Raw genomic sequence first — 26,871 nt, 5'->3', positions numbered from 1 at the left:
GACCTTTTGTTTCAGGAGGTGGATGCTGAAAGCAGCACTCATGCAGCATTACTCTTTCTAACCTTATGCCTTCAGCTAACACCTGTAGACCTCATCATTAAACCTTACAGAGTCACTCATAACTATCACTTTATTAAACAAATCTGCATCATTAAAGGTATCTCCTAGGTATTTACTAGATATTCACAGATGGCTTTTTATCTCTTTGACAAGATTAATAAGGCATGATTATTCTTTTTTTTTCTATTACTGTCTAGCCTTTGGAAATGTGAAAAAAACACCATTGGAGTGGGTTTTTTTGCTCAATGGCAAAAGGTATGAATTAAAGACCTTGTGTTAATATTACAGATGGATGCAGATGGGGAAAATAAAAAGCTGCGCACACGCTCCAAAGGAACCAAGGGTGAGTTAGCAAGCACACTCCACGACCCTGTGCCCAGAACACCATGAAATATCATAGTTCCTGTGCACAGTCCTTAATGTGCACTGAGAGACTCTGGAGCTTCCTTACGGCTGCTTTTTTTAATCAGGGCAGGACACAGACTGCTGGCATTAAGAGGCACAATGGTTTTAGCTATGGTATAAAGAAAAGCCAAAAAAATCCACTGATGCTATTTTCTTTGAGTTGTTTTTCAAAGACAATAAAGGCTACACTTTTTATTATGCAAAACAAAAACAACAGCAACAACAGCAACCCAAAAACCTCCAAAACCCCAAAAAAACCCCCCAAAAACCAAAATCCCCAAAATTATTTTCCACAGTGAGTAGAACATTGAACGGATGCTTTAAAAAATTGCATATCAAAACTTTATCTCAGCCACTTGAATTTTTTTTCTGTCTATTGCCATTAATTATCTATAAAATTGTTGTGTAAATGGTCCAGAGGTAAATATTCTTTAATCAAAAGCTTCAGGTGTATGTGGCAGAAGAGAATCTCGTGGGGTTTTTAGGTATTGGTGTTCATGTTCCATTTGCAAAGTTATGACACAGTTGTATTTCCCTCTTTTTGTAAGGAACAGATGGAACTGCAATACAGAGAGATAAACAGGCCCTTAATGATCTCAACATCTGGAAAACATGATTGACTAGCAGTACAGCCCTTCCAGGAAAACAACTTTTTATTTTAATTCATAACACTTTTTGTGACTCTTGATAACAAGTGAAAAATGGATATACTTAAAAATAAATGTCAAAGTTTTGCCTACCCTGTGAATATTTTTGCTTATGACAATTTTCAGAGGCACAAAGCACTTATCCTTCACTCTAATTTTAATGAGAATTGTTTATTCTCAGGATCGTGCAAGACAGACTACTACTCGTTGTCACAACTCACTAATTTGAATTGCTAGTATTTTGTCTTTGTGTTCAAGTTATGGTCAGAATGAAAAATTAGAGAGGTTTGGCATTACTTCTCTATTTTCAAATGATCAAACGGGAAAAAAGTGCTAGACTTCACTCAGGGAAAGACAGAGGTAACTGCAGATAAGGGGATAAATACAGACAATCCTTTCTAAAAAACATAATCATTGTCATATCAAAATTTTGATGCAACCCTCACTGGTGATCACTGAAATGAATATAAAATTCATATATATTTCAAAAGTACCAAACAGAGAACTTGTAAAGTTCTCTGTTGTTCACACCTCAGCATTAGGGCATGTCTTCTCTATTGGTCTGGACTGTGAGTTAAAGGAGTTTGGCTGGCATAGCAAACTTCAGTTGTAGTTGATTGGGGTTTCATACCCTTTCACTCAAAAGGCTAATAACACAATTTTAAAACTTATGGAATTTTTTTTTCTCCTTGTTTTTATACATGTGCATATACTCTTATAACAATTAATATATCAAGAACATTTTCCCCAGAAGTGAAAACAACAAAAGTTGCCTCTGGAATATGAGTAATCCTGAGACACCTGTTGGCCTTGTCAATATGCTGTATACTCCTGTGTGAGCAGGAATTTGTAAACACCAGCCTTTGCAATTCCCCAACTAATTTTAAATTCTGAAAATTAGAGATTTTGCATTCTATTTTCAGGAAAATCAAGGATCTTTGATCTTACTTTTATTTTTATTATTTTCCTTATTGTTCCACTGAACATCATACTCCAGGTTTTATGCATCCTAAAATAACTGACAATTACACCTCCATTCAGCATTTGTCACTAGTAGCTACAATCCTGTGGTTAGCATGAAATAACCACCTGTGTTTTGATAGCCACTCCCCTGTCATTACAGATAGGCAGGTGCAAGGCTGCAGAAAGAACAAGTCTGCAAGTGTAAACTAATTAATTCTTTCCTGCTTTTATTAACAGTTCAAGTGGACTCTATAGCTCAAGAGCTCAGGTAAGAACTTATGTTGTTTATTTTTTCAGTTTTATTTTCTTATATTGACAAATTTATACCACTGCTACTGCTATAAAATAAAGAATCAAACAAATTATTTTGTAAAGCTTTAGCCTAGATCTGAAAAAGGATAATATATGCAGATTCACTTTTTAGATATACAAAAAACTAAAGCAAAATTTTAGCAATAATTATGCAGGCATAATCAAACATAATGTGAAGTGGGCAGGATTCTGGTATGTTGACTTTATTTTCAGCCTGTGTCAGGGCACAAAACAAAATAATTTCTGGTGAATATTCAGATCTCCACTCTTCTTTTTCCTGTAGTATGTATTATAGTATTTCAATATTTGAACATTACAAGATTTATTAATATATTTTACTAGATGGCTTTTATAAAACTGATGTGTACACCCCTGTAAATTTTAAGTGCACTAATGGCTCATTCTTCCTTCAGTATTTATTGAGGTTTCATAGTTTATGGAAGTAGCAGGGAGTATTTCTCAAACTTGCACAAAGAATGTCAGTCCACTCAAAAACCACAAACTGCACAAGCATATTTCAGACTGCAAATATCTGTAAAATTTCAACATTACTACTTTAATCTACCTATGCATGCACCAAATCTTAATCACTGATCCAAAACCTTAGATTAAACTCTGGAAAGACTAACAGATTATTCTTTACCAAATCTTCAAGAAAGAAAATATTTAGAGGTACCTACAAATTCCTAGAGTTATTAATCAGAATTGCAATTCACAACAGCTTCAGTGTAAATACTGGAAAACATTTTTGCAGAAAGATCTTTAGAGTTTTTTTGTAAATTAGTTTATATTCCCTACACTCACTTTTCATCACATTACTGAGCTGCTTTAGCAGGCATCCAAAATATGTGCTTGTGGGTTCATCCATCTAGGGAAGAGAAACACCATTGTGTGATTTATTTGATCAACCAAAAATGCCCAATCTCTTAAAATAGGACATGAAATATTTACGGGAAATTATTTACAGTGAAGACTTACAATATTTTAAGGTTTTGTTTTATAATAAAACCGAGGAAATTATAAGCTTCTTATAGCTACTCCATGAACAGAAGTGTAGGCTAACTTTTTGGATAAATTATTCATGGTGAGTCACTCATTCAGCTCTGCTGTGAATCTCATTTTTTTGTATGGCTTCAGTTTCCTGAGATTTAGTGCTTCTCCTTTTTTCCTCTGTGCATCGCTAATTTATGCACCAGAAGGATGCATTAATCCGAAGAGGCAACCATCCAAAAAAAGGGATGGTCCATGTGTTCCTAAGAGAAAAATGTTTGAAAAATAGAGGATGTGCAAGTTTCTGCAACATCAGGGAAGCTGTGATTTATGTATTATCGATTGCTATAGTTTTTTCCAAGCAACTTTATTTTACCCTGTGAAACACATGCTGTCTTAAGAACTACTGTGCAGCAGACCACTCTGTCAGAGATGTGGACTACCTCTATAAGGAAACATACACTGGTTTAAAACAGTGAGCTAAACAGCACAGAAAAGCATTATCCCATCCTTAATGTGGTATTTATAATTTCTGCTGTACCAAATTCTGTATTTGGTATCTCCAGAGTCAAGTGACTGGCAAACAAGTCAGGTGATCAACTTCTACGGATCTACTTGTCCATGAAAAAGTAGAGGGAGAGAGGCAGGGATTGCTCTTTGGAAATGCAGCCTTGGGACTGCATTCCTGTTAGTCATATCCATTTGTGGGAAAACTACTGAACATTCCTCAAGAATTAAAGACTGAAATAGTCTGTTTTGTTCCCTGGATACAGATATTGGAACCACTGTCTTTTGTGACCAAGGTTCTAAATGCTGTGTTGGCTGAGAAATTTAAATCCATGTTTAATTAATTTCCCCTTTTCCCCTGGCTTATCCTATCTGACAAAGCACTTTTGCACTCCTTATTGAGTTTCTGTTACGAAGTGCCTTGGGATACTTCTACATGAAAGACACTACATAAGCTTACATGCTCATTTTGTATTATTATTAATTTCATAACATTGATTGGTTCTAGAGCATTTATTAGCCTTTTCTTATTCTGTAACTCCTGTTTCACAAAAGTAGAGAATAAAATAAATGAAAAGCAAAACAAAGAGTTTCAACCACCAATTAAATTCAATAAAGCATGAAAATTTCTCTCTTCTAAATTTCAGGCATTGAAGTATTTCTTGATAGAATTCCATGCCAAAAAATTTCTTGATTTTGAGAAAGCCAAGATTTTAATAAGAAAACTGGCTAATGTTGTTGTTATCATCCATCTTCTCCTGAAAAATAGGACCACATTTCTGCATAAAGATATTACCTTAAGAGACAAGCATGGTTTTAGAATTATTTTTCTTTCTTAGTAAATAACTAAAAATTCTCTTGTACTGCACTGCCTTTTCAGAGAACAGACTTTTCTTCCAGGTATGATCAATGATTTACGTGTCAAACTTACATTTATTTTGTATATGTATATGCCCTAAGGAATCCCAACTTTCAGTAAAATATAAAGAATTTTCTTTATACATGAACACTATTAACATTTCTGTGTTATTAGTTCAAATTTATTAGGGTTATTTTAACAGTTTCTACTGTATGTGCTGAAGCATAGTATGCTAAACTTAGTAAGTCTTTCAAAACAGAACTGTTACTCCTTGAAGACTTGATCATTTGTATGTTAACAACATGATTTAATTTTTTATTTAGGAATATGCTGCTGTAGTGTTTCCATTGGTAGCTAAGCTACTTTAAAAAAAGATGAATCTTTTTATCACAAGCTAAACATAGTAAAAAACAATGTGTGGTAGAAGTGAGTGCTGAAGCCGGGAGATCTCTGTTGCATACATTCAAGTTTGAATCTGACACTTTTTGGGCATAGAAGCTCTGTTGTGAGAAGCAGAATGAAGAGATCTTCTCTTAGACAATTTTGTCATGGACCACTGAAAGGACCAGGACCTTCAGCTGTGTTCAGGATTAGAATGGAAACCAAAGTAAAGTGAGGAATATTGGAGTGATGTATTCTCATTACTGTGTTTTATTTAACAGATGGGATACAGTACAATGAACCATCTGTAGGTTATGGAGTGGCATCTGGGTCAGACCAAGGAAGAGCAAATTGGATTGATCCAAGCACAGAATTGCAAAAGAATAGATCAGTTTGGCTAAATCCATATCTGAATAGAAGGGGTACCTTTTCTGAGTTAGATACAGGTGAAACCAAGTGTTTTGGGCTTCTGTCACTGATGATTAATTTAGAGCCCACAAGGTGTTTCAAATCATGGAGAACAGCATTGCTGTTTTACAGGAATCGTTATACCTCTCCCTATTTTCTGCACTGTTGCATCACTTCTTCAAAAGTAAGGAAAATTACTTTTTTTATCTGGAATTCTTGTTCAAGACATTTTAGACACTCAGAGAAGTGAACTGTTCATTATGAATGCACAGAGTTATGAGTATCTAGAACACTTTAGCAGAGAGAGGACTAATAGCGCAAAGCTATCTCGATGTCTCCTTGTTAGAAATAGTAACTGAACAATTCACCCTTTTGTGGCTGCCCATTGATTAGGAGGGTGAGAAAACAGCAAAGCAACCCTGCAAGCAATGGAACTGAAGTAGCTCAGAAAGTCTGTGTTACTAAAATGTATTCCTTATCTTTACCTGCCATGTTAGAAGAGGTAGATTCATGTACAGTTGTATACGAGTATATGACAACATCAAAAAAGTACTGAACTAACTGAAGTAGTTATTCCTTATTCTACATTGCTGAATATTTTCTTGGTTTCCTCTAAGAACTATTAAATTGCATGCATGCAATTATAACTGAGCTCTGTTTCAGCCAGTAATAGAATGAAGGTAGAGATTTTGGTAGATAGAAGGGAATTTGGCTAGTAAGGAAATGCTCATGGCATGAACAAAAAGGCCTGTTCATGCCTAGCTGCATTTAGAAAGGACTGATTGGCAACTCTTTTTCTGAACTTCATAAAGTAAGCAGATTTTTTTAAGAAGTATTGTGTGAAAAAATAGAAGTAGTATGGCAGATGACTGGAGAAGGAGGTGAGAGTGGTATTCAGATGATGGAAGAACTGAGCACATGAAGAAAAATCACATAAAAAAGGCTCCAAGGTGTTCCTCAGTAAGAACTGAGATTATGGTTGATTTGTGTAGCTATCACCTTCACAGTAGTGTTATCCCACAGCACTGCTTAGAAATGAGACAGAGACTGAGAAATCTGTTTTTTCCTAGCTGGCATCTGGAAAACCTGTCAGGTTTGTCCTTTGGGCTTGGCTTTGGTTTCCACAGGAGCTGGTCAGAGACTGATTTTCTGGAAACTGCTGTGGAAAAGCACGTTTGACATAATCCTGAATAAGCACATTTGGAACAGAAACTGAGGTGGACTCTTGCATTTCCTGGTGTCTCATCTGTCTCCACTGGCAGAAAGTGTAGGACCCTTGCAGTCATTAATGTGCTTTGCTGAAACAAATTGTAAGTCTGAATTCAAACAGACTTAGCAGTAAATGTTAAATGAAGATGGTCAGTAGTTATAGCTACTGCCAGACATGTCTGAGCTTCACAGAAAGTCTTTTATTTGCAATTGAAGATTGGATGTTGACAGCATACACTTCCAGCCCTTCTCCCCAGTGCTCCCCATGATGGTAACTGGCTGGGGCAGAGCTGGCCACCTTGGCATTTAGGTATTTCTCCATGACATATTGGATTAAACATTCCACCTGAGTCAAAGTTCTGTATCATGCTGTTTCTATTGATAATTGATCTTCAATTAAACAATGGGCATTAATCTTAAGAGTAGCTATTCCCAAGATATAACAAGATCTGTTAACAGAATGGGTTAGAGTATCTTCTGCTTGCTCTTTAGCTTGGAAAAAGAACTTACTCCCTGCCCTAGCCATTGTAGAAATTGAAATGGTTATGGGGTGCTGAAAATATTAACCTCTGCCTCTTACTCCATGATTTCTGGTACAAGCAAGTCTGTCATGTTATTATGAATCATGCTTTCCTAAAGTCCCATTAAATCATGTTCATTTACTATTCTTTTCCGACAACATTGTTAGGTTCCTAAGGAACTTCATCTGATGTGCTAGACCTTAGACTCCTCAAAGAATCTGTTGAAATCTATGTTTTACACTAAGCAAAAATGGTTTTGTAGTTGATGTTTGATAGAAAACATTGAACAGTCAAATATAAACATTGAACAATCACTATGTGGTGCCATTTACTGCAAGGCAAAGGTAGTATATAGTCACAGTATATTGTCACAGTCAAAGTAGTGACAAAAAATAGTGTTAGAACTCACTTATCCTTATTATATCCTGTATGTCAATATAGTCATCATAACTAAAAAAAAATCAAGCATTAATTAAAATTGTAATGGCAATCAAGTTTATAGTCTATCATGTCTAAGTTCCTCCCTTGTTTCCTCCTTCACCTCCCCGTCACCCTCTAATTAGCCATCAAATTTTGAAATCTACAGAACTGTCATCCCTCCTCTCCCTTCTCTGCCTCTCCATTTCATTCCTTTTCCTCCTTTCTAGAGTTTGAATGAGTTGATGGACCTCAGGCTTTTTGACTTTTTTACATCACCAGGTGCTTTCATAGTTCAGAACCAAGTTATTCTTTCAGTACTGTTAAACCAATAAACAAGACAACAGTTAACAACAGAAAAACACAGAAAGAAAGTCAAAATTCAAACACCTCCAAGTTTTCTTCTTTCAATATTCATGTGACTTGTTTAAGGCTTACATTAAATGTTTGCAACTTGTGTATAGAGATAAGATAATTTTTTTCACTCTTACTAAAATGTCACTTTGAATGTAAAGTAATAAGGTAATAAGAACCACCATTCTGTTTCAGTAAATGATAACATGGTTCTGGTTGATCACAAGTTATGACTTTAAACATTTTGCAAGTAAGCTTGGGATTTACAGTTCTTTGACTTAAATATCAGTGAACTGTTCTGAATAACCAATAAGATAGTTTAAATAAGAACTGTATCTCATAATTCTTTTGAGATAATTGTGGTTGAAGCTGTTAATTATGATTAATAATTTTCTTAATTCCTATACATGTTCAGACCTTTTGATCTACATATTGTGACCTCTATCTTTTCTTCCTGGATTTATTTAGAACTTTTAGAGACAGCATTTCATGTTCAGATTTCTATTTTGGCTTGCTTTAGTTGATAATTTATGTGCATTTGCTTTTTATAGGTGACTTTTACAGCTCTGTTAAACAACAACTGCATTAGATATATTTCTAGCATATTATAGGCCTCTTTTGATGTCCACTATGTTGATTTCTAGCCAAAATCCACAGTCTCAGTGTCTTTTTTCTCTTTGCTATTGTATTTGATTGTGGTTTTAGAATTATTTTTTTTTACTTAAAGCCTCCATTTAATATTAAAAATATTAATTATAATTTAGTTTAAATTTATGGTTTTCTATAAGAGGTTTTTATAATATAGGTCAAATCCACATCACATTATTGTGGCTGCTAGATTGAGATAGCTATTTTCAGGGTTTTTTTCTACCTGAGACCTAGTTGTATCTTAGAATATTCCCTGCCTTGGAGTAAAATTTTTATGCTATTTAATATATAATATGAGTCGTTGTCTTCCCAATCACAACTTCTGTGCTTATCAGCACATAGTAAATGTTATCCTCCCAAACCTACACAGAAATTTAGGGTTGCATATGCCTTCATGCCTTCTGCTGCCTGACAGAATGCATCAGAACATTACAGCCCCAAATGTTCTTTTCCTCTTATGGCAGATCTTTTCCCTGTAGATGACCACAAGCCACATAGAGATGGAAATGCCAACCCATAACTTCTGCCTCATATATATCAATCATGAGTTAAATATTATGGCTAGCTGAATTGCTGCCTCTGACTGATGTCAAGGGTTGATTCAGCCAAGCAAAAGTGAGCAGAAACAGACTGTGTACAGCCTGGAGATAGCAAGGAAAGGGAAAGAATGCAGCCATGGGACCTCCTGCTACATTAAAGGGAAGTACTGGCTCCTGACAATGAGTTGCTTACAGTCCCATTCTCTGTTGGCAAAAAACCAAAAAACCAAAAAGGACCCACAAAGCTGATCTTCTTTACTTCTTTAACCAGACTGTAGTTACCAATATGCTTTTTATTTAAGCATGTACTGGTGCTAGTAGGCTGACCACTCATGTGCAAGGCTTTCTGAATGCAAAGGTTGTGTGGATGATCTCTAGATTTGCCTAGAAACTTAATCCATTCTAAGCCAAATTCTTGGCCTGGGTCCCACTGGAATTTATTGACCTACTGAACCTGGACAGATTGAGTGAGTAAATGAAAAAGAGGCTAGGGAGGCTGGATTTGGCCCAGATCTTGGGCATTCATTCATATTACTGAGTTTAAGAATTTCTTGAGCTCCACAGAATAATAACTAAATTTTCCCTAAACTAACTCTTACTAAAAATAACTTACCTGTTAGAAAGGGGTCCAGCCATACAACTTTAACCATGTTGAGTTCTTGATTTATGGAATGGCACTCTGAAGAAGTCATCCATTTAATTGATATAGTATTTCAAACTGAGGGTTTATATGTAATATTTTTCATATGATCTGAATATCCTTATGATCCTACAAGCTTGTTAACTGAAAACAAGAAAATCAGAGAAGTTAAATCCCTGTTGTCTTTCTCGGAGTTGCCTTTCCTTTGTGGAGAATCCTGGCAAAATAATAAAATAAGTTGAATAAATATATATATGTATATATATATTTGAAAAGAGAAATAAAAGGCCATTTCATCAACCTCTTGCAGCCTGAAATTTTTGTCCACAGAGGCAGGAGCTTGAGACATGTAATCATAACTGAATGTCTTTTTCCTCTGTTACTGCTGACTTACCATTTTTCCACTCTTTTTACATGTGTCTTTGCATTTGCGCAGTCATTTCACAGTCCAGTTGTTCTTTTTGGTCAGGTGGCCTGTAACATTCAGTTTACTGCCTGAAACATCTCCAAGCTCAGTACATAACAACTCAACACCATTACCCATTTCTCCCCAGCCTCTTCTTATGGGGTCTAATAAATCCTCTTTTATCAACAAGGCTATGACAGTTCCTTTGCTTTCCTTATATGTCTTTTTAAAATAAAATACATCTTTTAATATCTTGCTCTAGCCAGGTTTCTGTTATGATACTGTATTTTCTCTACATTACTATCTGTCCAGTTCTGTTCCTTTTTTTCTAGCTAAACCTTCCATTTCTGTATATAGAAGACATATAATACCCCCGAGTTACTGATCTTGTTTTTCTCTATATTAGTGTTCATAAATAAAAATGTCCCTTTTATCTTTTTCCCATCTATATCTCATGCCCATTCCTTTCATCTTGGTCCAGCCCTGGACTGAACTTTTCACGACTCTGGTGTTTTTGAAAAAAGAGCATTGCATTAAACTTTCACAGTTGTAGAAGGTTCTTTAACTCTGGAATGGTGTTACAGGACACGAGAACAGCCTCTGTCCAAGCCAAGTGTGTGAGTTACAAAAGAATGACATGCATTTCTTTTTTTGTGTTGTGTGTGCTGTTTAAAAATGAGAATCAGCCCAGTCTTCTTTAAATACCATTGGAGTAATTCCTCCAAGTTCATAGCTTCATTGCAAAGAATTCTCTCTGTCCAAATGAAGAGCAATTCTTTTCAACACATTTTATTGGTTTATATTCTTACCATTTTAATGCTTTAAAAGGTTGTGGAAGAAAATGCTTTTTACCTGATGAATTCTTTCACAAATTTATTTTTGAGGAGTTTCCAGCTGGCATATTTTTCCAGATTTTTCTCATCTCCTAGTCTGTATCAGTAAAATACAATACACTCAGACATAGAGTCCAAATGTTATAAATTATCTGAAGTAATCCTGTAGCTTGGTTAATTCTATAAAGTAGAAGAAACCATTGATGCAAATGACTTTGTCTCCAGATGAGCAGTTGGGGCAAATACATGTTTATCTTCTTGTCAGTGATGACAATTCAGTGGTCCTTTCCAGGACTGGCCTTCAAAATTTCATCTGTAAAATCTCATATCAGAATTAACAAATGTACTTCTTTAATATTTTCACCTAGATCCATAACTTTTTATTTGCATGTTTGGATATTTTTAGCAATTGTAAAAATTGTTCAAAATAGCTAGAAAGAAAACTGTTGTTTTCTGATTTAACTTGGTCTTCAACTACTAATGAATTTTAGCCCAAACCTTGATGGCAATTTTCTCAGCTGCCAGTCAAAGTCTTACTTGAGGTTCTTCAGGTAGTGGACGTGTGGCTACCTATAACTTGCAAATCAAACAGTTGTTTATGGACATTGGCAATTTTCCATCACCTGACAGTTCACCAACCCTACTATACTTATTTTAAGTAGGTAGAATGGTGATTTCTTTTATCCCTCCATCATATTCCACTATTGAGGCATAAATTCATGGACATACAAAACCTCTGTAAGCAGAGTTTCATTTGATTTTGCGTTGATTTCCAGTTTGGAATTGGAAAATTCATTGTGGGATGGAACATCAGAACGCAGTGCAGTAGAAATCCTAACATAATGAATTAACATTTTTAATAATCCATACAGCAGACAAAAGAGGAGATACTGAAAGACAAATCCTTCTGAGATTGAGAGTTGAAGGGTACACAAATGGGTTGAAGCCATTACAGCCTTTTCTTAACTGACATTTTCACTTATGAAAAGCATCTCATCAAGTATCTTTCTTAAAAAATATAAAATGAATGGGTCAAGAAATCCTTCTTTATTACACAAATAGTTTTCTTTATATGCTTTGAGAAAATTTTCTTAATTTTAAATCCAGCAAATATATGGATTTTAGAGTGGGATAGAGTAAGCAGAATTACTGTTTAGCTGTCATTTTTTCCAAGTGTCTATAAACCTTGTAAATTTAGTGTCCATGATTCAAAGTGATGAATTTTTCTTTCTTTCTTTTAGAAAATATTCAAATATTTATAATTTTGAACACATACAAACACACACACACACACATATATATATATATATATATAATCATATATATATATATATATATATATATAATCCATGACCAATCTGGTTTTTTTAAAGTCTCTTGTATCTAGTTTTCTGAAGCTAGGATTTTATTTTGTATACAGTTAGGTTTTGTGAATTCTTTCATATTCAGTAAGCAATTTCATGCATTGAAAACACCACCCTAAGCTGTGGATTTTCAGACTTTCTGTGGAGACTCTGACTTCTTGAAACTGTTAATACCATCTTTCTGTCTATTATCCTTTTTCGAGAAACCTGAGCTGACAACACTCTCACTGAGCTACACGATTTACATACACTCTTCACAAACAATGAGAGTTAATTAAGAAAGTGGAATATAAATCTGTTTTAATGTGAAAACAAACCACTGAGTCATAGCAACTCTCTCCCTTCCCAGCCTCTCTTGTCCCTCTGAAGTTACTGTAATTAGCAACACCTGTTTGGGTTTTCAATTGCAATGATGAGGCTACCAGCACTCTTTTTTGAACTCTGACATTACAGCTCCTTTCATGAACCTCTGTCATTGATAGCTGATGTAAATTACATCAGAAATGAAACCTGAACTGATATGCAATCCATCCTAGGAGCAGATCATCCCCTTTCTGTATCCAGTGCTAGTAAATTCTTCTAATTGTCATCAGCTTATGAGGAACTCAAAGTTTTAATTTGAGTGATTTTAGATGATCTGATATTTTCACTGCTGTAGCCTAAACCCTAGGAAGCACTTGTGCTAAAGAATTAGACAAAATCCAGTTAATCTGTGGTTTTGAAAACGAACTGATATAAAAGAGAGACTAAGATGGGGAGGTGTTCAAAATGTATCCTCCTTAGATACTTCTGATTCTTAAAATTCTTAGAAGAAAGCCCAACCACGACAGACACTTGTATGTTACTGCTTCATCTTTGAGTGGCAAGTGTCCCTAAATTTTCAAACAGCAATTCTTCCCTCCTGTCAGGAAAATGTAGTATTTGACTACATTGTCTTAGGGCATCTGAAAGTTTGAGAAAAAAAACAAAACCTAATTAAGGTCTAATGCATCTGGCAATATCTTTAACCACAATATGATTAAGGAATAGTTAGACCTCCTTCCTCTGTGTAAATACTAGTGTGAAGTCAAATGCTTCTGCACATCAGAAGATGCTGTCTCCTTTAACTGTAATTCAGTAGTTAGGCAGAGTCAAACACCAGTTCATGTTATTAATTTAAAATTCTTTTCTCCACAACTAAAAAGTTCCACTAAGTTTTCTTGCACAAACTCACATAAGGTATGGGATCCTTACATAGTAGTAGAAAATAAATATAAGTGCCTTGATATTCAAAAGCACTTATTTTCTCTCTTGAATCTAAGTGTACATGAGATGTGGTGCGTTCTGGCCCCACTGTTTTATATGGCATCCATTACAGGCATATTAAACACCAATTTTCAGGCTGAATGTACCCCTAGTTTTACCAACTATGGCAATTCTTTGCTCTGTCTTCATGCTTTGCCAATCTGCAGGCTACTGTGAATAAGAAAAAATCCTCAGAGATCTGGAAGCCTTGCCAGCAGATTAACTACAACAAATCCTTGCTGGCTACAAAATGGTTAAAGGCCAGGTTGAAGGCTTGACAAATACATCACTTAGATGAACCAATTACAAGAAAAAACACCAAAAAAACCCAGAAAATACTCCCAAAAAACTCCCCCCACAAAAAAAAAAAAACAACAACAAAAAAAAGAAAAAACCCCAGACAAACAAAAAATCAACAAAACAAACAAACTACAAAAAACCCCCAGAAACAAATAACAAAAAACCAAATATGGCCAGTTTTAAGAAAAGTTTTATGTGTTTGGGACTGCTTAAAGCATTTATTTCTTCTGAGACTTTTTTTGTGGTGAGGATCCAATGGGCAGTACTGCCTGTATACTGCCTGTGTCTGCAAGATGTGATCTGAGAAGAAATAAAGGAAAGAGAATGACCAATTAAATCCCCCCAAAATTTTTTTAGGTATAAAATATCTATGAATGATTTATCTTGGAGCTTTTTTCAGTATATGCAGAAAGATCCTAAATGTAATAGATTTTAACTTCTTGACTCATACTATGATAATTGACACAATACAGATTTTGGTAACTGAATCATTGACTGAAAAAGATATAATAAAAACTTTGCTCATTCTAGATAATACAGACATAATTTTTTACCCATAAATTTTAAGTGCAGTTAAACTGGAAAAAAAACCCCAACTATGTATTGGCTTTGGGCTCATAACAAAAAGAGCTTCTCCTGTTTTATGAGCCTTGGATTACCAAATAACCTTGACAGCTGAATCAGTGTTCCATGACAACAAGCAGGCCATTGAGAAATAGCAACAAAACTATTAGATGTTGAATTTAAGAGATGAGTAATAGAGAAACTAAATTATAGGTTTACCACTTGACAAAGTACAGCTTGACAAATCAGTGATAACCTACATGTGAGTCTGTGTATGAATGCACACAAGGGTAAGAGAGAAACAGAAACTTTTAAAGACAAAGGTGAAATTGGCATGACATGAATATTACAAAGGCACAAATATATTATTTTCATAGTACTGAAATTCCTGTTTTCCATTATCAAAACCTTAGCAAATCACGTGTATTTGAAAAAGTTGCCAGTTGTTAATATTTTTTCTCCTTTTATTTAAATTTTTCATTTTAAGCACTGTAAGGTAGAAAAGGAGAGGAATTTCTGATGTGATAGAACCTTAAACTGGTTCCTGCAAACTAATAGATTCCAATTAAAACTCAAAACCAGCAGTTTAAAGGACCATCAGCAAAAGCAAGGGCTGAAAAATCTCTTCCTGGAGAATGGAGAGCAATTTAAATTTCCTAGGAAATAAGTGACAACTATGTTTGTCAACTTCTTGTAATCAAAATGGTGTCAGGAATGATTTTACTAATAGTTGAATTTTCTGTGTTTTTAAAAAATTGTGGGACCTGTGGAGAAAATCTGAATGAGTGACAGCTCGTGTACAGAAAATTATACAAGGACAAGCTAATGCATCAGTCTTTTGTAGAGAAGAAATTTTCTAACAGTGTGCTCCCAGGGATCTGTGGGCCTCTTGTCCCAGCTTTGATGCAGCAGCTTTTGATTTACTGCTGTAAACTGTGGTGGATCTATTAGGTGGGATTCGTGTGCTCTCACTTCCCAGAGCAGATCTGCAGGTGCCAGGAGGCAGAAGCACTCCCACGCTGCTCTTGGCCGTGGTCTGCTGACATCTGAGTTTGATTCCCTTTTCCACTGTGGGGAAAAACCAACGTGTTGAGTAAGTGTTATGCCAGTCCACAACGTCGGATATGTAATATTATGTTACTAGAAAAAGACTGCAGTCAGTGAGCAACGAATTTACCACATTGACACGTTTTCCCTTAACTTGAGGTTAGTCAAATCTTGACAATACTCAGACAAATTATAGGGTTAAGGCTGAATAAATAGATGAAGTTCTGTGACCTGTGTTGCACAGGAGGGCATATTGCATGATCCAATTGGATCTCCTGTTCCAAAAAAATCCATTAATTATTCTGGTGTAAGAAACAGCTGTAGTTTTGTCAAAGGGGAATTAAACACTGGAAATTCAACATATCTTCAACACTTTCACAGCAGCTATTGGAGGTTAATTTGACAAATAAATGAGAGACATCAAAAGCACACCTAGTGAAGGTTTTGGTTGATAAAAACAATTGTGTATGAAGGGATTTCAAACATCTGTCTATTATTCAATTTTCCTGGCATAATATGACTGGTATGAAATGCCATTCACAAATATGAACTAAGTAACTGTATTTCCTTAGAATCAAATTATGCATATTTTTTGACACTGCATCCACCTCTGATATCTGTTATATGGGCATTATTTCCAGAGGTACACTAATTCTATTTTGGTTCTGACCTTTATTATGACATTCATGTTATCCTCTATTCATAAATAGAGAAATAACACAGAAGCCATATCTTATTCAACTACAGCATATGCTTACCATCCCATATTCCTGGATTCCACATGCCCATAGTGTTTTAGCCTTCAGAAGATCAAGAATATCTAGTGTTTGAGATGTATATGATGAAACTTTATCATTCCCCCTAAAATGCAGATCTTTGTATTTACTTGTCCTTTATGATTGCAATGAGGGATTGCCAGAATGTGCTTAGCCAAAAAATGGGTTTAGTTTTTTTGTTTTTGTTTTTGTTTTTGTTTTTTTTAACAAAAAATTCAAGTTAGTCACATGCTTTCATCCAAAACAATCGGAACCTGAGCCAATTTAGTGCACATAAGATACCTTGGGAGGATAAGTTATGTTGTTGAGCTTGTTATATGTGTAACCAATAGGAGTTCTCTTCATACATGGATTTTTCTTGCAAATCTTGCAGCTAAGTCAGTGAGCCAAATGCAAAATCCATCACCTGAGGGCAGTGTGCAGATTTGTAATGCACCCTGGGGGTACCTAAGGTGGAGAAACCATTGAGTGGATTACACAGATCCATATATGCAGTTTTCTCCTCTCTGACAGATATAATATGAGCAGTATTATTCATACCACAAAAAATTTCTTAGTATGCTGTGAGAGAGAAAAATAAAATCATGTGAAATCACTTACATGAAAAATTATTAAGAAAAGAGTGCTGAAGATTCCAGCCTCTTTGGGCAAGTGTCTTATGTTGCAACACCTACATGCCATCGAGTTTTGTACAGCGACAAAGGTTAGGTGGAATAACTTTAGAACTAAGTGAATATTCAGATCATTATATGGGTCTATTAGGAGCCGAAAAAAAGTATATTAAACCTGCTAAAGATCTTCCTTTCTAAATTCCTGCCATTCCTCCTCCTGTCACTCATCTGAAAGTTAGGCATCTGAACTGGATAAGACCTTTCCCAGGGATAGCTCCCCCTTTTACCACATAGAAGTAGCTTCAAGTGAGATGAATAGCCCTTTGCAGGAGCCTTTTTTCATCGTCTTTACAGAGAACTGTATAGCTTAAACCAGGTTCTTATGGCTGGAGTAAATTAAATGAAACCAATGCTCAGGACTAATATTGAAAGAGAGAACTGTGTTGCACAACATTATCAACGTACAGTGTGTTTCTCACAAGTTTTATGCTGTTGAACTCCATGTGCGTACTTGGACGTTCATACTGATGTGAAGGTTAAGGACCAAAGGCTCAGGGTTTTGTAATACAAGTGGTGGTATAGTTTTCCCTATAGCTGTTTTCCTGGATTATCAACATGGGCTACAATTTTGTTTATCCTTTCCTTAAAGTTTCTGGGTTATGAATTTTTTTGGTTTTCTCTTACTCCTCATTCCCCTTCCCCCAAAAAGGTTTTGGCACCACTGAAAAGAAACAGGACTTGCCTGTGGCCTGGACTTTCAGTACCTGAGCTAAAATTAAATATCTGCTAGACATAATTTGCTGAAACTGCAAGTGATTTAACATTTTGTCAATTCTCACTTTTATACTTCAAATTAAACTATAGAGTGGTGTTATTTTTAAAACTGTTTGCTCCTCACTTCTCCCATTTTTTCTCTGTCCCTGGCAATTGATCGTTTCAGTGCGTACAAATGCTCCATGGCCAAGAAGAGAAAAGCTGAAGATCAGATATCAGGCGTTCCTGTCAACAAAAGGAAGTCCCTGTTAATGAAACCCCGCCACTACAGCCCCAGCTTGGAATGCAAAGAAGAAAATGAAGACAGAACAGAGCTACAGGAAGATATCAGTGTCCTCGAAAGCAGCTCCACTCCAGGTAGTTGCTTGAACTCCACTTGATGTTGAATTCCACAGGAAGGGAGATAAAAAAATGGTATTTCGAAAGAGGATGCAAGACATGTTTGACTTCTAAGAGCTTTAATGGTGCTTTTCTCTCCAGGTTTAACCATAATACTTCCATTCATTTTGTACAATAACTTCTCCTGGGGTCTAATAAATTCCTTGCAGGTCACACAGAGACAACTACTGCAGCAGGTCACATATGGAGCAGCATCTGCTTCTCCACTACCTCTGTGAAAGAACAAGCTTAAGCCCTCCACCACCCCACACGTTTCTGAAGAGCAGATTTTCTCTGGAATATATAGAGCTCTTAGGAGGGAAAAATAATGCTTAGCAAAACATTGTTGACTATAACATTTAGCAAAGCAATTTCATGCGTGTGACTGCTGTGTGTGTTCTGTTTAACACGATTATTAGACTCAGCACTTTTATACCTGTTATTCCAACACTGGTAAGCCAAACACATCCAACAATTTATAGCAGCTTCTACAATGTGTATGCTGGAAATATGGACAAGGATGGGGGACAGAAAGATATAGCCATAGTAGGATTTGATTACTGCTCCTTTCTAATACTTCATACATATTTATATATATATATATATATATATATATATATATATATATATATATATTCAAGTTGAACAAAAAGTCTGAAACCAAATTATTTTTTCACATATTTGTTCAAGAAGTCCTGCCAAAATAGTTAATCAGACAAGCGAGAAGATATCAATGGAAGATATCAGGAAGACATTAGCAGTCACCTGCACACAGCAAAGGTTAAAATAAAAGAAATGTGATCTGGCCCTGGGAAATTAGTAATCATAGCTAATATATAAACTGAATGAGCTTAAATGTCACTCATTGGCTGGTTGCTATCAGAATTAAAATATAATTTATTTTCCACACAGTTTATTCTTATCAATAGTTTTTGAAGGATAGGATGGTCGATTATATCATCTAGGATCCCTTTACCACAAAACACTGGACCTAGATGGTCTTTTAAGGTCCCTTCCAGCCTGGGGTATTATTTGACAATGATCTGAGATTAGTTTGTGGTTTTTTTTATATCCACTCTAAATTGAAATCCCTTAAAACAAAACAAACCCCACAAATTTTATACATATGATTACTTTAAACACAAAGAAGAGGAAGAAGAATGTCTTTCATATTAAAGAGTCAAATCCTGATTCCACCAAAATCAGTGAAGGTCTTTGTGGCATTTCTGTAACAGCAAAGTTTTCAGTCATCTGTCACTTCTAAATCTTCTAGGAGGAGATTTTTCTAAAGGTCTGCATCCCATTGCTGTGAAAGTCTAGAAGGTAGATCCATCTTCAAACAGATCATTAATCAGCAAGGTGATATACAATGTCTCTGTCTTTTGGGTGACATTTTTAAGAAAAATTAATCAATTTAAAAATCCCATACCTCTCAGTGCCTGTTCAGGTTGCAGGAGTGTTTCGAGCTCCTAACACCAGAAGGAAATCTGTTGGAATAAGAGTTCTTGTATGGTTCCTGTCTTGGAGTTTTGTTATTGCTTGTTTTAACTTTTTTAATTTTTTTTTAGATATTTGGATTTTAGTTAATTTTTTTGTGTTGATTCAGCCTGGTTCCTGACCATTCAGAGTTGTACTCAGCAACATCTTTTTTCTTCCCCTTTTTCTGTTCTGTGCACATCTTGAAGAACTCGATGAAGGGAAATTGCTATGATGGGTGTAAAGGTAGACTGTGGCACAAACCTAAGTTATTTAACTTTTTAAGGTTCTCTTTTTAAAAAGGGGCAAGTATTGGGCCAGATCCATTGATAAAAAAGTAGGGAAACCATGCCCTTCAGCCAAAACAGAAAATTCCACTTGATTTTGAAAAGATTTATTTGATACCAACATGATATATTCCAACCTGCTTGTTCAATGATAATACAACCTGCATCTTTTGCATAAATTTTACCAGCTACAAAACAAACTTCACTGAATCATACATTTGGTCTGTGTTTGTAGGTACTTGGGATTTCTTAGAGTAATATTGCTCACTTTACTATGAACTCATGATTCTTTTCAGTTGATCAGTTAATGATTCAGTTCATGGATTGATGCAACTGTAAACTAAGCTGAGTTTTGATTATTTTAAAAGTAAATTTACAGCCTGTAGATGTAAAAAGCAAAGCTGGGACAGCTGAACCATTAAGACTGATTCAACAACAAATTTTTAAAGATTGCTTTAAAAATTGCTGATTATTTAAGAAACAAAAAAAATTTATCATGAACTTATATTATTTTTCCACTTTCACACATAAAAATAACTGAAAAAAACATTTTACCATTGAACATTTTGTTTGGTCTGTTTTCTTTTGATGGGCAGGAGATTTCTTTTAAGATCGATCTTGTTACTTTTTGAAATTACCCACTGATGGGATTCTGTTATTTTCCAAATGGCAGAAGAGCAAATAATGGAAACCCATTTGACTAAAGTTAGTTATAGAGCCAAATCATCATTCTTACTTGCTGAGATGTGAAAAGATGGCATACTTTGTTCAGAACACTGCAATGTGTGTGGTGTTAGACCAGCTGCTAAAAAGTTACACGAAGGTTTATAGACACTTCTTTAAATACAACTTTATGCACACAGTGCACAAGGCCACCTCTCCCTGCATGAGTCCAATTTTCTGAAGAAGAATAAGAATTAATCAATATTTTCTTTTAACATATAACAAACAGTTGAACCAAACAATTATGTAAACTGGAAATGACCCAAAATGCTAACAGTTTGGCAGCAGTAAAGTGAAATGCATTGTGGTGCACATGTGCATTTTTGTCCCCCTTTTCCCCTCCACAATAATCTGCACTTAATAGGAATATTTTAAACTATGTAGCTAAGCAACAGAGGTAATTGTTGCTTTCTAGAGCTTTTGTTAGGCACTCTAACACAGCCCAAATATGCATAATTAGGTATAATGTCTATAAATCATTATTGTACACATGTGGGTAGTTAAGTGGATTGAGAGAATAGTTCAATGAATTGGACATATTCACTGAAAATGCTTTTTATTTGTTTTCTGTAGTTCATAATACTTTAAAATTATCATAACCCTTTACACTTTCTCTTAATAGCTCACTGTGTTATTGAGAGAAACTTCATTTGCATTTTAGGCTATGCTTAATTTATTATTTAAACCTGGAGTTCTTCTGATTCAGGAAAGGACAAGCACATCTTATGAAATAGTCTATGCTTGTTTATTCATCCTCCTTTCTAGGAAGTAAAATGTTAAATTTTTCAGTTTATGTTGAATAGATCCCAACAAAAGAATGTACCCTATAATCAGCATTATTGAAGGGGCTAGTGTTGTGACTAAATTCTTCCCTTCATCCAAAAATGCTTTTAGTTACTATGGCAATATTTACTTGATCCTGGCAAAACCAGTGTTGATTTTAGAGAGATAATTACCAGAAAGGAAGATGATGGAGATGTATTTTTGAGTGTCCTTGTCAGAGGAAATGTTTATAAAAAATTAAATGAGATACAAAAGGCATATTGTCTTCCACACTGACAACCTCTCCTACATGCAGCCTTTATTACCTGCTGGCTGCTGCTTTTCTTCTGAAGAAAGATGTTTATAAAGACAAGGATGCATTTCAGTGGTGTCTTTAACAAGTCCTTTATGAGTCTGTACATAACAACCACTTCTGTTTGCCTGTGCATGACCTGATCTATCACTTAGTGTGGCAATTTCAATGCTGACCAGGAGCTTGCCCTTAATGAAGCATTGAGGATTTTTCCATCAAGGTCTTTCATAGGATCTGGGGTGACAGGCAAAGTAATTAGGGCTCATTTTGAGAAAATATTTGGGAATGTTAGATGAAATAAAAGTGAAAATAGATCAGAGTAATTTTAAAATGTGTTTGTGTGCTTGTATACACACACACATATATATACACATACAGATATTATATAGATTATATGTATATATGTAATATCAATGTATGGCACATTCTATTTACATACATGTATGTGACTGCGTATGCATGTGCATGTGTCCTAAGAAAATACATGTTTTCACCATCAGTGAGAAATGGGAAATAATTTTTAATTTTTTTTCATATAGCTCTGAAACTATAACATAAAGTATATATCATTTTAGAAGGGTTTTTCATCATGCTACAAGTAGTCATTTCAAGCAGATCCTTGGTGTGAATTCAGTAATTTCAGAGTACCTTTCTGAGTAATGAAACAGCAATGGTAAGTCAATATCTTCATGTCACTTCAACAAGATGCAAAAAATAGTTATTCTTACATATTTCTCTTATCTATTTTTCTCATACAGAGGAGAGTACTACAAAATCATCTGAGGAAACCCCCCACTTGGGTGGGCAAGAAAATTCCAGTCAAAGAAAAGACAGCTACTCCAGCTATCAAGATGCCGTGGCCAAATCTTTGATGAACATGGGAAAAGTAGCAAAAGATGCACCCAGTCAAACAGTGGCAGAAAATCTAAATGATAGTGGCATTCAATCATTAAAAACAGAAAGTGATGACGCTGATGAATGTTACCTGATTAGTTCAGCTGAAGGAAAGGAAAAGACTGCTATCTCTGACCCAAAATACTGTTCATCTGAGGAAAATGAAAGTAACTCTGAAATTATGGACAACGAGTGGGATAGCTCTTCAAATTTCTCAGAAGAAACTAATGTAAAGCCCCATGTAACTCAAAAATATATTGTAGAGTGTAATCAACCCAGCATCCTGGAAGTCCCAGAAATTAAGAAGGAAGAGGTCGAATATGGTCCTTGTGAAACACTCTGTGACTCAGAAACAGAGCTAAGAGCACCCCAGGAGCCTCACTCTGATCCCTTTGAGAAGAGAATTCAGAATCTCTTCCCTGAAAGTGAAGAAGACGACAACGAGTGCCTGTCAGAAACCACAGACGTGTCAGTTGAGCTGGACAAAACAAAAGGGAACTTGAGTTTGCTAGAGCAAGCAATCGCTCTGCAGGCAGAGCAAGGGCATGTGTTTCACAGCACCTACAAGGAACTGGATAGGTTTCTTCTGGAGCATCTAGCAGGGGAAAGGAGACAAACCAAAGTTATTGACATTGGTGGGAGACAGATATTTAGCAGCAAACGTAAGGAAGTATTTTTGGCTCTTCTTGCTGGCTTAAGCATTTGTCCCGTGACTGATAGAGGATTCTGAGCTGGGTTTTATAGCAACAGTAAAGAATCTGGAATTTAGCTGGTAATTTTGTTAATTATGTACCTTCACACTAGTGCCTCATGTCTAACCAGGTTAAACGCTAGGTACTTGGCTTCCTGCCAAACTGCTATGTGAAATCATCAGTAATGGGTACTAAAAGGCCTGCGTAGCTGGCACTGACATTCCTTCTCCTCCTTTTACTCCTCCTCTGCTTCCTCCTCTGTAGGGTGCTAATATAAACCTCCAAAGTTTCAGCAGCCAAAAGACAAGGTGTTAAAACAGTCCTCAAGGGCAAGTTTAGGGTGAAAAATTGGCGTCTCCCAAAGATATTACTTAATTCCTAAGCCATGGGTTTTCTGAGTTCAGTCTACTTCGTTAGTATCAAGCAGAGTACAGTATAGTCATGTATAAGCATAGTATTAGTATATTAGTATCAATCACTATTACACCAATCAACATTACATTTTTCTATATCCAGCACTTCTGAGCCAGGAAAGCACAAGCCATGCTCTTCTGACTCATTTGCCATCAGCAGAAACACCAGTAAATTCCAAAATCTTTATTGTTTCTGAGGCTTTGTGATATCCCACAAACCTGTAGGAACATAATTCAATTTTTATCACTTAATCAGGCTTCCAGAAGTGGAGACTTGAAAGATTTGGGTTTGATTTGTTTGATCTATAAACTGGGCTGTCTTGTATGAAACTCCTCAACTGAGGATAATTACAGAACATCAAGAGATGTCATTTTATAAGCAAACTCCCTTCTGTAGTAAGTAAAAATACATTCATCTGTCCTTTGACTTTTCCTTTTGGCCTTGCAAACATCCCGAGGTCACCATAGCACTGATGCTATTTCTGCTTCTGATAAATGATTTACTTTGGTATTTCTAATGTAACTTTAGAGTAGTCTCTGTGGACGTTGTAAATATTATAGTAATTTACTTATCTAAAGCATTTAGTGTGAAAGAGAGCTGACAGGCATTTTTAGGAGATGCAACTATAAAGTATTTCGTACAGTATTAGGGAAGAAAATGCAGACATCTCATTTTTGTGTCTCAAGCAGTGTTTTCATTAGCATGTCTTAAGTTGTGCATGTATGGTATTAATCTACCTTGTTATTCAACTACGTGAACCTTTATTTGCTCAGATGACTTTGGCATATGCAGGAACTTTTTAAATATCTTTTCCTGCCCTGAGAGCAGCTGTATTCACCAGGCTCACATTGGTGTCAATGTGACTTTCTCCCAGCACACATAGGAAAGAGCAGCGATGTTAAAATGGCAGAATCTATCCCTTCCTGATTTACTTCATATTATCATTAGCTGTGGTTTCCAGGTGAGTTCAGAGGTAATATCCATGGAGAAACATACCAGGCTCTGTTCGGGTTGTATAAACACCATGATTGTAGTCAATGTTGTATCGGGCACATAATTTTGCCACTTTATATAATTAACTGGGTTTTATTTCTAAAAAATCTACCATCAAATCCATCAGCTCTTAATTTTCACTCTTGGATGCTAGATCAGAAAAAAATCTATTAATGATAAACCTTTCCAATTACCGGAGAAAACACTAAATCATATTTCTGGGTCCCTCTTTATTTTCTGCTCACTATTGCAGCACTTTCCATTTGCAGTGATTCTAAAAAGCATGTGGTCTCCTGATGATGCTGAGTCTATTTGCTTTCCTCCCTATTTATTTATTTATTTATTAATCTAAAAACTTGCCAGGAAGTTTAACCCTCAGCTGTCCCTGGTGATGTCCCTAAGCATCCTACCTCATAGTCCAGAAAAAATGAGCTTGAAGGAGGCAGCTCCCTGTGCTGGCTGCAGCTGTTTGCTCCCCCAGCTCCAAATGCTGTTGGCAGCCAATCACAGATGGAGCTAAAACCATCCTCAGCAATTTATGCGGCCACTTCCTCCAGATTTCTCACAAGAGAATTTCTGGACCAGAAATCATTCCTTTCTCGCCCAGACTTTTGATCCTGCATTGGAAATCAAATAAAGGTTTTCTGACCAGTGCTTCTTGCACAATTCTAGGTGCTTGAAGCAGAAATTTTGAGGCTGTTACAGAGTGGTAGCAGTGGGGCTGGGCTGAGACCTCGCCTTTGAAAGGGTATCGGCTGCTCCATGTTTTCAGTGTCTTTGTGGGCTGCTCCACAAAGCAGCATTGCCATGTGTACCAGAGGGAGCTGCTTGCCTTGCCTCTCAAATGTAAAGTGGCATGTATTCAGTTTCCTAACAAAGAACCTACAGCCTAGAGATCTGTGATATTTAAGGAATGGCTTCTGGTTGAAATGCTTTTTGTTTGTTTGTTTATTTGTTTCACACCTCAGCTTTTATTTGGTTGTCCCAGCTTCCTGGAGTCTGACATTAACAGAGCAAAAGATTGTTTCTCCTTTTTTTATTTATTCCTTTGTAGATCTTGCTGTTGGCTCATGCTGCCAGTTTTCTGGCTTATTGGATTGTGGCTTCTGTCCTGTTAGAGGCTCTGAATGGAATAAATGATACTGCAATCCTAAAGCTATATAATTTAGCACATAAATGGCATATTGGGAGAGGGAAATCATTGTTTAAAGGACGCAGTGTGAAAACCTGAAGTGATGTGTCAGTTGCATACATCCCTGTTAAAACTTTGGACAGGAATTTAGTCTGAAATATAAAATTGAGAATATTGTACTGTTAGGATCACTTAGCTGAGCACAGACAAGGGCTAAACCCAAACAAAATCTTAATCTGATTTCTCTGCAGATTCACCCAGGCCTGAAAAGAGAGAAACCAAATGCCCCATCCCAGGATGTGATGGCACAGGGCATGTGACTGGTCTGTACCCTCACCACCGCAGTCTCTCAGGCTGTCCACATAAAGTTAGAGTGCCACTAGAAAGTGAGTATCACCACCCTGCAGTCCAGAATAACAACTGGATCTGTCTCAGTATTGTGGGTAGTGTGTGCCTATGCTGGAGAAGAATCCCCTCTTTTCTGCATGAGATAGCAGGATGAGACTGGGGAAGAAGCCATCACACCTTCTTTGCCCTTAGCTCATAGCACAGCCCTGCTTCCCACCCTTGTGCAGCCCAAGCGCTCCTCAGCAGCATCGTTACAAACAGCAGCAGGCTCCTTAGGTAGCCTGGGAAGGACAAGATCAGACAACCTATCCCCACACTGCCAGCAGACCTGCATGCTGTAGTCCCATGAATCTTCAAGATGTTACTCGCTCACACCTTTGCTGAGGCACAGACATGGCCTGCTTGCTCCAGAGCCGCGGCCTCATTTGCCGCAGGCGCACACGGAGGCTGCTGGCTCTCATTGCCAGCAGATGAGAGGCCTGGGCATGCTTATGTAGAGATGTTTTTAGCATCCCCCTTGCTGCTGAGCTCAAAAAGGTTATTTCCATCAGTACATCCCAGTGCTGGTCCACAGCAGCTCCCTGTCATGTGACAGTATCACACTAACCCTTTTTTGCCCAGTCTAGCCTGAATTTCCCTG

General features: G+C 36.3%; 1 protein-coding gene across 3 annotated transcripts in view; it reads left to right on the top strand.

Moving 5' to 3' along the window:
* ST18 (ST18 C2H2C-type zinc finger transcription factor) overlaps positions 1-26,871 on the top strand; it is a 168,188-nt gene that overhangs the window by 99,245 nt on the left and 42,072 nt on the right. For all 3 annotated transcript variants that reach the window (XM_064386178.1, XM_064386179.1, XM_064386185.1), the window contains 5 exons: positions 349-403; positions 2,313-2,343; positions 17,986-18,176; positions 22,517-23,314; positions 26,135-26,269. In XM_064386178.1, the coding sequence (XP_064242248.1) occupies positions 349-403; positions 2,313-2,343; positions 17,986-18,176; positions 22,517-23,314; positions 26,135-26,269 (1,210 nt within the window). The remainder of the gene's footprint in view (positions 1-348; positions 404-2,312; positions 2,344-17,985; positions 18,177-22,516; positions 23,315-26,134; positions 26,270-26,871) is intronic.

The sequence above is a fragment of the Passer domesticus genome, chromosome 1, assembly GCF_036417665.1.
Source record: "Passer domesticus isolate bPasDom1 chromosome 1, bPasDom1.hap1, whole genome shotgun sequence".
NCBI lineage: Eukaryota > Metazoa > Chordata > Aves > Passeriformes > Passeridae > Passer > Passer domesticus.
Note: the sequence above shows the minus strand (reverse complement) of the source record. Positions and strands in the feature narration are given on the sequence as shown.